General features: G+C 38.0%; 1 protein-coding gene across 2 annotated transcripts in view; it reads left to right on the top strand.

The window, feature by feature from the left end:
- Positions 1–18644, top strand: part of SLIT2 (slit guidance ligand 2) — a 377203-nt gene that overhangs the window by 285034 nt on the left and 73525 nt on the right. For both annotated transcript variants that reach the window (XM_030314130.1, XM_030314128.1), the window contains 7 exons: positions 2626–2776; positions 5381–5455; positions 7246–7389; positions 11081–11224; positions 12776–12942; positions 14506–14638; positions 18252–18320. In XM_030314130.1, coding sequence (XP_030169990.1) covers positions 2626–2776; positions 5381–5455; positions 7246–7389; positions 11081–11224; positions 12776–12942; positions 14506–14638; positions 18252–18320 — 883 coding nt within the window. The remainder of the gene's footprint in view (positions 1–2625; positions 2777–5380; positions 5456–7245; positions 7390–11080; positions 11225–12775; positions 12943–14505; positions 14639–18251; positions 18321–18644) is intronic.

Below are 18644 nucleotides of genomic sequence, written 5' to 3'. Positions count from 1 at the left end.
TTACCATCTCCTGGGGATATTCTAGACTATTATATATTTTAACACCTACCAATAAGAAGATTATTTATACAGTGTTAGTATGCAACAACCATACTGATTTTTTAAAGGAGAGTACTGGGTTAGGTTTGGTCTTTATTTTAAGGAGATATGTGTTATTTACCTTTATTGAATTATAATTTGAATAATTTTGTTCATTTAATGGATTTTGTTTTATTACTTATTTTGAGCTTGAGTGATCAATAGTATTTTACATATTACACTGGCTACATAAGACATAACATGGTGGAAAGAACAGTTGATTGGCCTTTATTGGCAATCTTTAAAATTCATTATTTTTACCTCACTATTAAGCAGAAAGTCATCTGATAGCTATTACTTACCCAGAAAAAGCCATATTCTAAACACCACAACACCTATAGGATAAAACATTAATATTGCTTAAATCCTCAAATTCTGCCAATTAATATAATTGTTACCGAATTCTTCAATTAATTACATTTAACCCTACTTTATTAATAATTTAGAAATTAATATTTCTGGATCACCAATTAAAGACCCAAAGTCAGATTGTTTTCGTAAATTCTGATACAGTTTTGCCCATTTACTGACAGCGGTCAAAATAAGCTTTCTTGGAAATACATTTTATATGTGATATCATAGCTTCATTTTCAATTTCTGTTAATTCAAGTTGCATTAAAGCAATAATAATAGAAGTCAGGACTCAGAAGGTTTCTTTGAGCCTTTTCTCTCTCTTTTTTTTCTTATAGATTTCAATTAAAATTTTATCCTACCTAAACAGTCTCCATAAAAGAAACAACATTATCATTGCATGAAATGCAGATTATTTTAAATGTAAGATACCCAGAGTACCTGTCATGTAGACCTTGTTGCCAGTGTTTCTTCATTTCACTTTTAAAACAAAAGCCTAAACTGCATTACAAAAGTTCCTCAATAAATACCTTGGCATTCATTGCCTAATCTAATGAAATGATTATATTCAGCTTTGCAATCTGATGAGATTCTCATTTCATTTCCACTAAGTGAATAACCTTTATAAGTTGGAAAAATCATTAAAAAGCATGTAAGCCACCACCTAAGGATTAATCCAGATGGATTTGTTTGTAAAGATCTCCATGATTCGTTTTTCACTTCAGTTTGCTTGTTTACCTGCCTACCGTCATTCTATATGGCATTCTAGATACTATAGTGATAACTCAAAAGAAAATCTATCTTGCAGAGAGTTCATCATTTAAAGGAATCGACAAGAACCTAACTTGTGCTGTGCATCTTGTATGCCATTGCTTTTCCCGTAAGACCACTGTGCTTCAAAATATTACTACAAAAGCTTGCAAAGCATGACGATTGCTGTCATACTATGCCTTTCCCGTCCAATTGCCATAGCAAGGAAAGAAGGAGGAGACCTTAGCTAGTTTTATGTATGTGTTTATTAATCTTAATCGGGATTACTCTTTCTTTCCTTCTTGGTGATTTTTACTTTTGCAGGAATTCACCATTTTGGCTGTAAGTAAAAGTGTCTGATCTGAAACATAATGTCCTCCCTTTTCAATCCTGATGTACCTTCTTCTAGTCTCGGTCTTTTGCGCCTTTTTTCCGCCCCCCCAAGAAGAAACCACAGATCTTTTGAGCTTCTCTGTTGTCCTTGTAGCTCACCTTCAACTTCTTCCTGGATGTTGTTCCCGAAAGCTGTTGTTTCCATTCTGCAGTTCTGAGGAACAATGGAGGCACCTTTCAGTGTAGCCCCCTTCTTTGTGTTTCCAGGAAATCTTCGGTAGTAATACTCTTACTATGGTCATAAACATTCTGCGGGAAGAATGCATGTCATGTAAACAGTATTACGTTTCCAGAACGTCTGTAGCTTTTTCTCCTGCTTCCCTTCATCTTTCCTCTCGGTCTTACCCTTGGCCTAGTGGATGGTGTAGTGATTATGTAGCGAGATTTTCTGTTGTGCTTGATCTAACCATGTGGTTGCCAGGTATGAGTAAAACATGGTTCCGTCAAGCACCATGGAACGTCACGCAGCTTTCTACAGCATGACAAGCTGCTGAGGCTTAAATCAGGATTTACTGGTCTCTTTTTATAAAATCAAAATGAAAAAAGAGGGCTTTTTAGGCATTTCTGAAGATTATGTGAGAGGGAGAGAATACTAAAAGACCATAGAAAATTTAAAAACCTGAGTACATCTATTTGCCTTGAAAGCCCTAATTTAAAATGATATATAGGAACATGTTTATTACTGGATACATTTTAAATTCTCGACTCAGAGAAAAAAAATAAACTTTTTAACAATTAACAGCCATTGTATGATTAGCTGTCAAATAGGCTAGAATGGCTCATAACTGGATCAGCAGAAAGTACAGCTGTGAAAAGCTCATCTCTATTAATGTTTTCCTGTCCTGTGAATCTGGTTACTTTTTTTTCCAGCAAATTCCAAGCCCTTGTTTTAACCCTCTCCTGACATCCATTGACCAAAAATTCCCCAAGTTGTCTCCCTGCTGCATAATCTATAGTTATCTTACTATTTTTCTTCCTACAAATTAATGAATATTCTAACCTTTAGACTAAGTATCTTTTTTTTTTTTTTCTTTTGGCTTGAATCCTCAATAGGTACAGAAGATTATCGATCAAAATTAAGTGGGGACTGCTTTGCAGATTTGGCTTGCCCTGAGAAGTGCCGCTGTGAAGGGACCACGGTAGATTGTTCCAATCAGAAACTCACCAAAATCCCAGACCACATTCCCCAGTACACCGCAGAGCTGTGAGTTCATCTCCTAACAAAATCCAGGTTGGGAGGGAGGGAATGAAAGCATCGAAGCAATGGAATTTTGTCTTGCTCTTTTATTCTTGATGATTGCATTGATTTTAATGAACACGCACGGCCGTTAACTCTTCTTTGTACAAAGATAGATTAGAGGCTATCTGACTTCATCTTTCTGGTCCAAGATACGACTCCAGAAGTTAATTTACTTCTCAAAAATTCAGTTAGCTCTTGATAATGCTAAGAATAAGAGCATTCATTTGATATTTATTTCTTGGGTATTATTTATGCCCATACCCATTTCTAAAAATGTAATAGATTTCTAAGGGATATAGTCTTTCACAGCAACCAAATAAAGTGCTTTGAGAGTCACCATTTTGAATCTCTGTACATTATGAATTAAAGCAGAGAGGCTTTATCCGCTTTATTACTTCACAGACCTGAAGGTGGAAGGATTCAGTGATTATCAAGTATTAACAGCACAGCGGGTAGGTTTTGTTTTTCCTGAGTAATGGATAGCATAGCAGAAAAACAAAAGAATAGTGAGATTAGATTTATATTTATAACCCTAACAAGGGCCTAGCACATACTAGGTGCTAAAACATGTTTGTTGAATCATCTATAGATTCTGTGCCATGTATGGTTTGCCTTTAGTGACGTTATTTATAAAACTAAGACTAGTGTTCTAAAAATTGAAGAAAAACCTGGTGACATCTCATTGTTTTCGGAACATCTTAGCAACGTTTATGTATAGCACCATCTGGTATCTGCCACTTACTTCTTTGCAAAGTCGGTTGTCCTTTTCTGCATGCATAACCCTTCTGTCTTCAACTAGATTGTAGCTCCTTGATGACAGGGATTGTGTTTTATGGTTTATCTCCCACCATGCCTATATTCGCGCCTGTTACTTAATGAATTCTAAGCAATTTGAGTAATTTCAAATAATGTAATGCTTTCAAAGGGATGACAGAAACTACCCCGAGGCTGTAGTGATACTTTTTTTTTTTTATTCCTGTTACTTTTTGAATCTATTTCATAGCTCCAGGATTTTTTGAAATATGTGAAGAACATGCAGTAAAAGGCCTGAACTCTATTTTATGGTCACGTAGGGAGTTGTGTGTATTGCCAATATTATTACAAACAATAATTCAAATTATATCTTCCCGCATGATAACAGCTTAAATAGGCTTACTTGTCAATTAAGAATTACAGCACTAACATCTAATTTATTATTCAGCAAAGTTTTTGTGTGTTTTAAGAAATTAGGAGCTTTTTAAATTATACATTTAAAAATCAGTACTGGGAAGAAAAGATTTTCAAATTATGTATCCAGTAGGGGACTTCTATCCAGAATATATAAAGAGCTATCACAACTCAACAATAAAAAAGGTATATTACCCAATTTAAAGGTGCTCAAATTATTTGTGTGCACATTTCTCTAAAAAAGAAATACAAATGACCAATAAGCACCCAAAAAAATGCTTTGTATCATCAAGCATTAGGGAACCATAAATCAAAACCACAGTGAGGTAACACATCCCCTAGAATGGCCATAAAAGCAAAAAAAGACAGTAACAGGTGAGAGAAATTGGACCCCTCATGCATTGCTGGGGGAATATAAAATGACACAGCATCTTTGGAAAACAGTTTCGCTAGTCATCAAATTGTTAAATATAGTTTTACTGTGTAACCCAGCAATTTCACATCAGTGTAAATATCCAAAGAAATCAAAAACATGTATCTACACAAAAACGTCTACCCCAATGTTGGTAGCAGCACTATTCATGATAATCAAAAAAAGTAGAAACAACCCAAATATCCATCAGCTGGTAATGGGATAAACAAAATTGGCGTGTCCATAGACTGGAATATTATTTGGCCATAAAAAGGAATGAAGTGCTGACATACGCTAAACATGGATGAACCTTGTAAACATTGTGTAAAGTGAAAAAAGCCACACTTTTCATGAATTCATTTGTATGAAACATCCAGAATAGGAAACTCCATACAGACAGAAAGTAAATTAGTGGTTGCCAGGGACTAAGGCAGGGAGGGAAGCAAATTGAGAGTGACTTCTGATGGGTATGAGATTTCTTCTTGGTGGTGGATATATTCTGGGATTAGGCAACAAACATAGTTGCACAGATTTGTGAATACACTAAAAACCACTAAATTGTACACTGTAAAAAAGTGAATTTTATGGCATATAAACTGCATATCAAAAAATCCATTAGTAAAAAATATTTGCAGCAAGTGGTTAGAAAAAATGGTTTAAAATGCTTTTTGGGAGAAAAATGCTTTGGGGGAGGAGGGACAATAGTGGAAAAAAGTTTGAGAAAGTTTATTCTATAAATTACTGAGTGAGAGCTAGTTTTGATTTTGATCATTGGTTTTCCTTATTATACGCTTCTTCATATTTTATTTTGATCATTGAAATTTGAGTGAAATGGGGAAAAATCAGTACTTCCACAGATTTTCTGTGGCATGTGTTCTCTATTTTACTTTGGAATAATTATTAAATGATCTTACAATTCTGTTATGAGAAATAAAATCTAATCCCTTCCTAACTGTTGGTAATGAAAGTTTTGTTTCTTTTTTTCTGAGGCGTCTCAATAATAATGAATTCACAGTGTTGGAAGCTACAGGAATCTTCAAGAAACTTCCGCAGTTACGTAAAATGTAAGCCGTGCATTAGCCACCTTTTAAAATTTCTGTCCTCTTTTGTTGTGTTTTTCACATCCCTTTGCAATTTTATTCAGATTTCTTTGGAAATTGGAAACTATAAAAGGCTGGGCTAAATTTCCATACAATGACTACCTGTGACAGGATTTTAGGGTAATTTCTGAGAGGAGTTTCAAGCGATGCCAACCACGTTTTCTCTAACAGAGCCCCTAGCATCTTATTTTAATTCAGACAGCTGGTTTGTTATGTGGCCACAGCAGGAATTCAGCAATCTAAGCACATTAGAAATGGGTGCGGTAATGTTTTGTAACTTCCTTTACTATTCCCTAAACCACGCTGTTATATCTCTTTCAGCACATTCATGTCAACTATTTGACTTTTTGCTTCATTAAACTTTCATTAGAAGATAGTCAAAATTAATGATTGGTAAACTGGCTTGATAGCTCATCTGTGTTACTACATATCCACAACTCATATTTTAAAATCAGTTTATCAACTCAGCAGTTTCAGTAACACTCAGACAATATTCCCCTCCCGTGAGGCGGTGGAAGGGTGGGAGGGACAGAACAGAGGTCAAGTATGTAAGGCCAATGGAACAGCCTCCATCTGAGAGGAAACGTTGAAAGGAGAAAAGGAGCATTGTTCTGTTTCATATGTGTATCTGGCCCATGGTCACACTGACTTGTAAGTGGCAGAGTAGTCTACTTCCTGTGCACTTGACTCCCATATTGTACTGCATCCCAAAGAGTTTCATATTATTTCATTTTTCTCCTTTTCACTGGCACTGATTGCCCTTACTTTTTATTCATACCTTTGAAGTCAACACATATTTATTGAGCAACTCCTACATGCAGTGCTCTGAGAGGAATACAATGATACATAAAAATGATCCTTGTTCTGGGAGCATTCTGGGTCTTTGAGTGAGCAATGAGAAAAGGAAAGATAGAACCTGTAGCAAGGGGTTACCTCAGTTGGATGTTTTTGCCCTCTGGGCAAGCATTGTAGTATTTTGTGTTACACAGGATATTGACAGTTAAGTTGGCTGTTTTGACACATTATTACAACAAGAAGTTTTACTGGGAACAAACCCCTATTCTGATACATTTCTTTTATTTTTTAATTTTTTTAATGTTTATTTTTGAGAGAGATAGAGACAATGCGAGTGGGTTAGGGGCAGAGAGAGAGAGGGAGACACAGATCTGAAACAGGCTCCTGGCTCGGAGCTGTCAGCACAGAGCCCGACGTGGGGCTCAAACTCACGAGCTGTGAGATCATGAACTGAGCCAAGGTCGGACACTCAACTGACTGAGCCACCCAGGCGCCCCTATTCTGATACACTTCTGATGCTATCTAAATGTTCACACATTTAACCCATCTTTCTTCTCTCTACCCAATTGCCTTCTTTTAGTCATTAATTCATTCAGTAGTCTTTGGGGCATTTCTTTAAAAAGTTCCTTTTGAAGTATTGTGCTGAATATAAAGGTTTATACAACTCGATACCTGACCTCAACAATGTTAGACTCCTAGTGACCCTTGAAGATCATTTTGACGTTGATTGGGCTGGTATTTTTCACCATAGACATTCTCCCCCAATATTATCATCAGTTTGGTTCAATGGAATAGGAAGTGTGGTGTCTTTTCAGAACCTGTGGTGCTGGGCAGTGAAAAGCTTGGAAATTATGGAAGAATTTGCTTAGTAGAAGAAAATGGTCAGACATGTTGTCTCAGTGCCCTTGTTGAAAGAAATAGCTTAAAATCTTGATTTCAACATTTTTTTTTTAATTTAGAAACTTTAGCAACAATAAGATCACAGACATTGAAGAGGGAGCATTTGAAGGAGCATCAGGTGTAAATGAAATACTTCTCACGAGTAATCGTTTGGAAAACGTTCAGCATAAGATGTTCAGGGGATTAGAAAGCCTGAAAACTTTGTAAGTATTCTCATCTGCATTGTGATTCTTCCATCACAGCACTGTAGTTCACTGGTCATTGTAAGTCCAGGTGGGGGAGTAGCTCAGACTCCTCCTCACCCTACCATCTCAACATCTGTCTACATCTCTCTCTCACAGATACACACACACACGCGTGCGCGCGTGCGCGCACACACACACACACACACACATCCTGTGCGTGCAAACATTCCCTTCCTAGAATCCCCCAGACTTCGGCGTGTTGCTTGCAAAAGATCGAGAATGTCTCCCGATGGCTGATTCCTCAGCAAAAAAGATTGCCCTTGTTCCAGTGCTGGTGCAGATTTCCCCCCTTCCCTGGTTCTGCCTCCGAATGTTCATTCTCTTGCCTTTTCATCAAACGCCTCCATCTAACACTCGTTCTTGGCCCCAGGGGTCTAGCTTCAGAATCCAATCCAACCCCTGTGGCACAGAATAACAAACGGTTCGTCTGGAAACCACCTTTGTCTGCTCCTGTGAGGTCTTAGTGAAAAAGAGACTGACTGACGGTAGATCGTGAACCGTCTATTTCAAAGCAACATGCTAAGAGTTGTGCCTACTTGCTCGGGGGGAGGGAGGTCGGGACAAAAAAATTCATTATGTTTCCAAAAAGTTGTTGACCAAAGAGGACAGGGATTGGATTGAATAGCAAAAACCGCACTTTATGTTAACTTGAATTTTCTACGGTGCATATATGTAGTTTTTATTCTCTCGGAAGTATATAATTATGTTTGACAAAAGTGGCAACCTAAAATTGGAAGATGTACAAATCAACACTCTGAAGCGTTTGGAGGACATGAAGGAAACTATTTGTAACCAAGAAGCAGCTGATGGTGATCACAGTGGAGAGAGGTCCACACTGTACTGTCTCTCCTAAACGGTCACCCTGTCCCTCAGAGCCACAACCAGAAGGGTGGATACTTGAAGACATCCCTTGCCTGCTCTTTATCTGGCGCAGAGGGAGAAGACCATTTCCCCGGCCGGCGTGGATGTGTTCCTAGCATCCTGAATTCAAGTCCTACTGAAAATGTCTGCCCATGAGTGTAGACGTTTGTCCCTGAGCCTCCCAGGGATAGAGTGAAACCTAACATCCAGCAGGGCTAGCCTGCAGCCCTCCCACAGACTAACTTGAGCCCCTTCAAAACGTTATGCAAATAGTCTTTTAGCCTTTTTATGGAGGAGATAGCGAGGAGAGGGTAGAGGAGAGCAGAGAAAATACACCACAGGCGGCTGCATCTGTTCCTGCCCCCACCTCCCTCGGCCAGGCTGCTTCAGGCGACTCCGCAAAACACGAATCCTACAAGCAGAAGCATCTTTTGTTGGAAGATAGCTGAGGGACTGCTTGTTACTGGCACCTTCTTGAAGAGGCAGCGTGGGGGTTGGGCAGAGGAGGGGAAGGGGGTGAGGAAGGAGTCTGTATCCTGCCTACATCAGTCTGCCTTGGGCTGCCATAGCACGATACCACAGACTGATGACTTAAGCCACAGAAATTTGTTTTCTCACAGTTCTGGAGCCTAGAAGTCCAAGATCAAGGTGCTGAGAGGGTTGGTTTCTAGCGAGATTTCTTTCTTGACTTGTAGTTGAAACCTTCTCCTTCTACTCTTACATGCACTTTCCTCTGTGTACAGAGAGAGAATGCTGTGGTGTCCCTTCCTCTTTGTATAAGGACACCAGTCCTAAAAGATTAGAGTCCCACCCTCAGGACCTCATTTAACTTTAATTACCTCCATCAAGACCCTGTCTCCAGATATGGTCACATTGGGGCTCAGGACTCCGACCTATGAATTTTGAAACACACGGTCAAGTTCATAACACCATCCCAAGCAGCTTATTCCAGTGTTTTCTTCTGACCAGTTTCTTTCGCAGGACTCTCCCTGAGACAGGTCCTCTAAATTCACTTTCTCCTTCATTATATTTCTAGCGATGTTTTTGTGCCCCAGATGTTTGGGCACAAACAGATGTGAGTGGCTCTGTCTTTAACCCACTCTGCCACACAAGAATACTAGAGCATTTTAGAGCCAAGCTCAGTATTCAAAGGACGAAAGTAGGTTTGTCTGGACATATGTATTTCTCTAAGTGATATCTTTGGGCTTGGGACTATAAAGATTTTGACAAGACACCCCCATTATCCCTAGACTTCTTAACTCTTTGAGACTAATAAACCTCTTAATATGTGCACAGATTTCAGTGTGTCTTTGAATATTTGACATTGCAGCCAAAATGTGGTGCATATGTGCACTTATGGATTTTTCTAGTAACAGGGAGCAAAACTTTTCTTTAGCTTCTCCCAGCGGTCCATGACTCCACCAAGATTAAGACCAAATACTCTTTATTACTTTATGGCAAATGATAGTGTGGATAGAAATACCTCTCTGTTGTGTATTTGTTTCCTAACGTAAAATTATTCCGTGACAAGGAAGGCAGCATCCTTTCTCCCTATATGTGACTTAACAGAATGCAAAAGCTGATAGTTCTTATGTATTTCTTAGAGCAACCTAGAATTTTAAAGGAACACTTTGTTATTCACTTATTTTTGCCTCTTTTGTTTTTTTTTTAACATACTGCAATCTTCTAGGAAGGTGTTCAACACATGCCTTGCAAAGTTAAGTAAAATAACCTCAGCAATTCTGAATAAGATTCATGGCAACTATTCATTTTCACAGGCTTTTTAAGACATTTTTCATTCCTTCTCTAAGCTCCACAAATAAACAGTTCAGCAAAGAATTGAGAATGGAGCCAAAACTTCAGCAGTGACAAGGAAAAGACATCAGTGTTAATCCTATTAATGGCAGTTGCTAAAAATTTAAAGAGGTCAGGAGTCTTTCAAGAGAAGCCGGTTTGGAGGCACCCGGAAGTCTCAAGAGTGTCTGACTCTTCATTTTGCTCAGGCTGTGATCTCACAGTCCATGAGTTCTAGCCCCACATCGGGCCATGCACTGAGAGTGCAGAGCCTGCTTGGGATTCTTTCTCTCTCCCTGTCTCTCTGTTCCTTCCCTGCTTGTGATCGCTCTCTCTCTCCAAATAAATAAACTTAAAAAAAAGAGAAAGAGAGAGAGAGAGAGAAGCAGATTTAAACGTCATTGTGAACAACTGGGATCTGTTAACTCTTGCCTCTTTTTAAGTTCCAAACATTAAAATGATAAAATAATTTTCATAAATAACGTGTGCAAGATTCTCAGGTGCTCAGTCTAGTTTGGGTTCCCCAGCCTATGCTGACATTGACTTGGCATCTAAGTCCTTGAGATGCTCTCAGTTCCCCATCTGCTGTGTGTGACTATTGATTCTTTTCTGCTTCCTTTCTGTTAAACCTCAGATGTAATGCTACCGTGAATACACAAATCACAGGCCTTCAAGGGCTCAGAGAGCTGTAGGTGAATTAGGACATTATGTAATCAGGCAAACATAATTATAGCATCAGAGGAAGACATTCTACCCTCATCAGATGGGGCTGTGAGTCCACGTGAGGCTCACCCGTGCTTTTTTGTAGCTGAGTGCAATCATTGCAAACTAAGCATTTTTTGGTATATATCCACAGCAATTCCTAATGACAAGAGATCACTCAGAAAACAGTAATGAATGCCACACATTTGCAGAGGGGTTATTTGGATCCTCAGATGGGCAAAACTGATTGCTTGATGCTTTCTCTCCATAACAATGTTCTCCTTTCCCTCAGGATGTTGAGAAGTAATCGCATAAGCTGTGTTGGCAATGACAGTTTCATAGGACTGAGTTCTGTGCGTTTGCTTTCTTTATATGATAATCAAATCACTACCATTGCACCAGGGGCATTTGATACTCTGCATTCTTTATCTACCCTGTAAGTATGAAAGATCTTCTTCATTTCTGTATTACTGAGCCAATGTATTACATTTGTTCCTTTTATTAATAGCATTTTAATACATTATTAGGCTTTTCACAAAAATGGGATCAAGGGTTTAGTATTCAACAAATTTGTATGTTAAATTTATGTTAATTTTTCTAAAAATATTACCTACCCTCTCATATTAAAATTTAACAAAATTTATAATATTTTCAATTATTTTTTATAGTAATGTGATGTGACTTGATTTATAAATTTTAATCTTATAACTTGATTGCACTGCAAATCACAGAAATGTAGTAGATTTCCCCAGTGTTCTCACGTCGGAGTCTTTTCGGTGTAAATACCATAAAAACAGAACTGATAGGGTTATTGCCAACAAACTATGCTCAAAAGGATCATTCAGTGACAGGAGCGACATTAGGATGGCCAGACCAACAACAGAGACTGTTCACTGGAGGGCATTTACAATGATATTAGGAAAATATTGAAGAAATAGGTTGAGCCTGTCCAAGAGGATATTTTATGTAGACAGTTAGAAAATAAAGAATATTTGTAGGTCCATAGATAGAACTCAGAAGGTGTTGTTTTAAAAAAAGAAACAAAACCCTCTAAACAATGTATTTTTGTTCTCTTATATGTCATTATCTAAAGAGCAGTATTTGAAATAATAAATCTTATAACAGATTTGATTTCCTAGTGATGGTGGCATCTAAATATACTAATCTAACTGGAAAGGTAGTTAGAAAGGAAAAACAAAACAGAAAACATGTTCAACATAGCTCGAGTCACTGCAGAAATAATTTGAGGGAAGCATCCATCCATCAGTAAAGTACTTAATCCTCTTTCTACATAAAATGTGACACTTTACATCGAGTGACTAATTTGTGCATATTAAAGATGGCATGTTTATAAATAATAAGGTTGTCAATAGGTTTGTGCTGAAGTGGTGAGATGCCAAAAGTATTGAGATTTGTAGAAGTAAATTCATTTTTATAACTGGCATTTAATCAACTCAGCTGTCAGTTTAGATGGGAAACCTATTCTCTGGAGCAAATAAGGGATGGAAATCTTGAAATGATAAATTAATAAAATAGCTGTTGTCAGGTTAAACTCAATAATATAAGGTAATCAGCCTCCATCTTTATATTAAATTACTGCATTATCAGTGCAGGGAAGTTTGACAGCAAATCAGATCTCTGACGAGTTTAAATTCTCTCTAAATGAGATATCTATCAGGATCCCCTGCATAAACGTCCGAATTGCTTACTTTGCTTTATTTTCTCCATGAAATTATTTGAAGATTCTCATTTGAAAGTGTTGTTATTTTTCAAGTTCCAAGCAAACATTTTAGCCAAAAAAATGCATGCCACATGTTGCTTGTGATTGAGTATGAATGGGGGATGGGGGTGAAGGGTGGTTAATACAAAGAATCAGAAGGCGTCATTCCAGCAGAAATAGTGTGGGAAAGATGGCAGCATGGGGTTTTGAGAGGTAAGAAAATGACCCCCTAAACTCATCCCTGCATTGTTTGCATGTGGCTCTTAGAAACCTGTTGGCCAATCCTTTTAACTGTAACTGCTACCTGGCTTGGCTTGGGGAATGGCTCAGGAAGAAAAGGATCGTAACCGGAAATCCTCGATGTCAAAAACCATATTTCCTCAAAGAAATCCCCATCCAGGATGTTGCCATTCAAGACTTCACGTGTGATGATGGTAAGAAAACCTTGCTAAATCTTTTGCTACCAAGCATTCAAATGACTGGTCCAACGCTAGGGGACACAAACGGATAGTTTGGGGCATTTTTTTTTCTTTTGTTTTGTTTTGTTTTGTTTTGTTTTGTTTTAGAAACAGGGCACATACTTTCTCAGACTGTGTTTTCACCTCTGAGTCTACTTGCTTTGTGTTTCTGAATGTTTTATTTAAATTGTCCAGTTTTCAACTTGTAGTTGGTACTGTTTATATAGCTTCATTTTAACTTTTCTTTATCATTCTAAGCATCTCTTTTAGTAACTGTCATTTGCAAAGGAGAAAAGCAATTGACTTAAAAAACAGAAATTCTAGGGGCGCCTGGGTGGCTCAGTTGGTTGAACATCCGATTTCAGTGCACATCATGATCTCACAGGTCATGAGTTCAAGCCCCGAATCAGGCTCTGTGCTAACAGCTCAGAGGCTGGAGCCTGCTTCACACTGTGTCTCCCACTCTCTCTGCCCCTCCCCCACTTGCACTCTGTCGAGCTCTCTCTCCCCCCAAAAATAAATAAATAAAATAAATTCTAGTAAATCTAACAAAAATAATAGTTTTCGCTTTTTAAAGCTCTGTATGTATCATCATATTTGATTCTCACAATAGCCACATAAGATAGGTAGAGCAGGTTCTGTTATTACTACCAGTAAGTAGAGAGCCCCTTTGAGCCTTATATTTTAAAATGAGGGCCTTGAGGCGCCTGGGTGGCTCAGTCAGTTGAGCATCTGGCTCAGGTCACGATCTCACAGTTCATGAATTCGAGCCCCACATCAGGCTCTGTCTGTGCTGACAGCTCAGATTCTGGAGCCTGCTTCAGATTCTTTGTCTCCCTCTCTCTCTGCCCCTCCCCTGCTCACACTCTCTCTCTGTCTCTTTCAAAAATAAACATTTAAAAACATTAAAAAACTTAAAAAACATTTACATTTTCTGCTAAACATTTTAATCCCTCTATGTTTCTTCATGTCTGTGTCCTTATGACTCCTCCATAATTCAGTTTACATTTCTATATTCTAATTAAAAGTATATGGGGCGCCTGGGTGGCGCAGTCGGTTAAGCGTCCGACTTCAGCCAGGTCACGATCTCGAGGTCCGTGGGTTCAAGCCCCGCGTCAGGCTCTGGGCTGATGGCTCAGAGCCTGGCGCCTGTTTCCGATTCTGTGTCTCCTTCTGTCTCTGCCCCTCCCCAGTTCATGCTCTGTCTCTCTCTGTCCCAAAAATAAATAAACGTTGAAAAAAAAATTATAAAAAAAAAAAGTATAATTTGTATAAATAACTGAGCAGAGAAAATTACTGTTATGATTGTATGGATAATATACATTGTGAATTATTTTCGGGAATCCTGCCCTAGGCAATCTGAAAACAGTGCTGTACAAAACGTATGGTACCAGTTTGTAAATACTCAACGCCCTCTATGTGTATAAGCGACCACATGGCTCAAGATACTTGTGTTTGTTAAGCTAAAAGCATAACATCGCTTCTGTCATTTTCAAAGCCACAAATCTGGGCTTTCCTGTATCTCTTTCGGCAATTTAGGAAATGATGACAATAGCTGTTCTCCACTGTCTCGCTGCCCCACGGAATGTACATGCTTGGATACAGTCGTCCGATGTAGCAATAAGGGCTTGAAGGTCTTGCCCAAAGGTATTCCAAGAGATGTCACTGAATTGTAAGTAGAGCTTGTCTGTTTCCTTAACAATTAATATTTCAACAAGGGAAATGGAAACCAAACAAAATGTAGAGTCCCGTTTCCAAATTCCATTCTGTAGGCATTAGATAGTTTCATGGAAAACCCTAAACAGATAATATAAAAGGCAGCTTAGGGGCATCTGGGTAGCTCAGTAGGTTAAGTATCCAATTCTTCTTGATTTTGCCTCAGGTCATGATCTCACAGTTTGTGAAATCAAGCCCCACATTGGGCTTTCAGCCAACAGGAAGGAGCCTATTTAGGATTTTCTCTGCCCCTCCCCTGCACTCTCCCTCAAAATAAACAAATAAACAATTTTTTACAAAAAGGCAGTTTAGATGCACTTGGGAAATTTCAGTTGTGTTTCTTTTATTCACTGCATGATTTCTCAGTGTCTATGTTATGCTAAGGTGCACTGTGACACTCCAAGAGAGGGTGGTAAAATATAAGATAACTCCAATACTCATTTGCCTGTATATCCTTTTTCTCATAGACTATCTTGCAAGACTAATGTTCTAGCAAATACACCTTAGGAAATGCTGTACTTTTAGTTGCTCTACAGTGTCTGGGATATTCCATAGTTTATATGGTTAATTATTCTTTACCACTGTATCTTCCCACGTGGAGTTCATAAATATCTAGAATATAGAAGAAGCTAGCATAATCTCTGTGTTAAAAACAGGTACTGCCCTTTGGCCTTGAATTAGAATCCTTTTGATCATAAAAGGTATAAGGCCAATTATCCCTAACATTTTCATAACTGATTTATGACCACATATTACATGGTCAGTATACACTTATCTAGACACTAAACGCCAGGCACACTTTCTTCTCTGTGTCATGTTATATATGTGGAATAGAATGAGAACAAGCTGCTTGAGTATTATGAAGCCTGAATGCTCCTTTCCATTCCATACTCTGTATATTTATGTACCATGGACAAATGCTCGATATGAATGCACTTGACTCATTTTGCCTATTTATTTTCTCTATGTGAAACTGTAGCAACAATGATTTAAGTTTAGTGATGGCTCGGTTGGTTGAGCATGCAGTTCTTGATTTTGACTCAGATCATGATCCCAGGGTCATGAAATGGAGTCTGTGTCAGGTTCCATGCTAAAAGTGTGGAGACTACTTGGATTCTCTCTCTCTCTCTCTCTCTCTCTCTCTCTCTCTCTCTCTCCCTCCCTCCCTCCCTCCCTCCTATGCCCCCTCCCCTACTCTCTCTCTCTCTCTCAAAAAAAAAAAAAAAAAAAAAAGATTTAGGTTCTAATGTAATTTGTGCAGATGTGTACCTATAATTCATATACATGAGTACGAGCGTTCTAAAAAAGCAGCTTTGATAAAGTTTTGGCAACATGGAACATACATAATGAGTTTTAAGAGATGTCGCTTCAGTTACCAGGGAAATTATTTTCAAATCATGCACGGTTCTACAAATTTGGTCCTGAATTGAACACATAGAGAAAAAAAAAAAAAGAAAAAAAAAAAGGTGTGATCTTAGCACATATATGCAGAAGGTCTCTCTTAGATTTGAAATGCTGTGAAGTGTTCAGTTTCTCTCTCTGGCCACCCATCACAGTTGTTAATTGACAATAAGCACTACTTTGTGTGTGTGTGTAATTAAATACTTAATTCTTATTTTAGTAAGTATTATTTCAGAAGATTACTCTCCATCCAGTGTTGGAAGCCAGATGCCTTTAGAGTACTCTGTATGCTCAACATTGATTCTAGGAACAGCCCAGCCAAGAACACAACACTCGGCATAAACAGATCATTTTTAACGCGGAATCCCATCTTTTTAACTGGCCCATACCTTGGTGCCTCTACCCAATGCCTAGCAAATAATTTTAAACTTATTCTTTAATTTCATTATTGAATTTCATCCGAGAAGCTACTTGATTCATATCCCGTCTCTGCCGTCCATATGTTTCTTCTGTCAAACTGTTGAATTTTCAATCTGTTTCCTTACAAAGTATTAGAAAGTAATATTTTTCTAACAAAATATGTTATGGAGATGAGGAAAATATTAACTAGTCTCTTGTGAATTCAAGTTTTACCTCCCCAAGAGCTTATTCTTAGAATCATACCAAGTTAGTGGGGTCCTTCTCTACAATCACATATATGTGTGTATTAGAAAAATTTCATTGCGTATTATATTAAATTATTAAAGAATTTGGCAAAAAAAAAGTACGTTTTATTGGACAGTTTTAAACAATTGGTATCTATTATTTTTAATCAGTTCCATGTAATTTCCCTCTTAGATTGTTTTACATGTACACATCCGTAGCACGCATTCTGAATCTTTTTAGCTTTCTGTTATGGCGTTTTCCAGAATAAAGGGAGAGTACTGAACTATACGGGATTATGCTTCCCTCTAGTGGTACCAAGAAATACTTAGGTGGAGGACAGAAAGAGGAGTCAAAGAAGAAATACAAAGTCAGAAAATTTGAGCAAGCATAATAAGAACTCATAACATATGCCTGACTCTTGGTTACATATTTATCACATATTTTGATGAGTTGTGCCTTTTATATAACTTTTTATTTTGAACTATTTGAAACAGATTATTATCTGAGGCAATTTCTCAGCGATTTCTATATCCAGCAAAAATACTAATAGCCTCAACCTTGGATCTTAAGATTTGCCACAACACTGGAGTAGGAGGTGGCCTGTGTCCAAGGTGCCACAATGGTTTGTAGGCACATCTACAGCGAGAAGGCCTACGTTGCTGAAAGACACTTTTACCCTTCCTCATCTATATTCTGGGAAAAAGCAGCCTTGATTGAGATGCAGTTTATTTTTCTTTTTGTGACATTATGGATAGAACTTTACACATTCATTTATTTTTATGGCTTGCTAGTTAGCCCAGAGTCCATCTATCTGCAGATTATTCTGCTGACTTTGGTCAGAAAGGGAAACTTCACACATGTGTGGTTATTTATTACTTTTACATATATATGCTATATTGTGTCCTTGATAAAGGTGGTGATGTTCTATGAAACCTTCTAAAATTATTGTCACAAAGCAGATATACAGTGGTTAAAAACTATTTTCAAGATATCTTTAACTGAAATCTCATTACATCCAAATTCCTAAATATCTCCTTCAAACCATCCATTGTTATTTGCTAAGTGTATGGATCCCTATTAAGGCAGTGAAGAGTGGTCTTGGCCCTCGGCGAGGTTCTGTCAGTAGCGAATGCATTTCATGGTATTGTCTCCGTGTAAATACAAGCACACAGGAGGCCAAATAAATATGGTTGATTGAATGAACCTTCTTCTTGACACACAGTTGGACACATGACTCACCTCATTACATAAACCTCAAAGAACTGCACTCACCAGTATCTCCTTGGTTTTGTAATTTATGCTAAGTGATCCACAAAATAATTCTACTAGATTGGACAACTCTGCTTTTTTCCCCTTTACTTCTTTTAAATAGGAACCCCAGCTAGGAACATGATGTTTTAAAGCCAGAATTGCCAAGTGCTTTCTTGCCTCAGTTAAGAGTGAAATAGTGTCAACTGTTTTATATCACACCTCTGTTCCTTTAGAAAAAAACGAAAAAGATAATATTGTTTTCTTGTTTTTAGGTATCTGGATGGGAACCAATTTACACTGGTTCCTAAGGAGCTCTTTAACTACAAACATTTAACACTTATGTAAGTAATGTGTTGCGTATTTTCATCTTTGACCCCTTACTCTGTTTCATGAAAGTGGGGGTAGCAACGGGCAGAAGATCTAGTGAACCTTTCAGATGAGATAAATCATTTACAGTTAGATGCCTCCCTACTTGCTCATTGTGGTTCTGGATCACTAGCTACATCTTCATTGAATATCAATCAGGCAATGGTGCATCGTAGAGAAAGGGCCTCCTCTAATTCAAAGTACAAATATGATAAAGCCTAAGTAGCCAAGAACTACAGAAATGCAGCAAATTTGGATACTTCGACTGATGATGAATATGGGCTATTTTATGACAAGCC

The sequence above is a fragment of the Lynx canadensis genome, chromosome B1, assembly GCF_007474595.2.
Source record: "Lynx canadensis isolate LIC74 chromosome B1, mLynCan4.pri.v2, whole genome shotgun sequence".
NCBI classification, from domain to species: Eukaryota; Metazoa; Chordata; class Mammalia; order Carnivora; family Felidae; genus Lynx; species Lynx canadensis.
The sequence above is the reverse complement of the archived record's forward strand: the minus strand, read 5'-3'. Positions and strand labels throughout refer to the sequence as shown.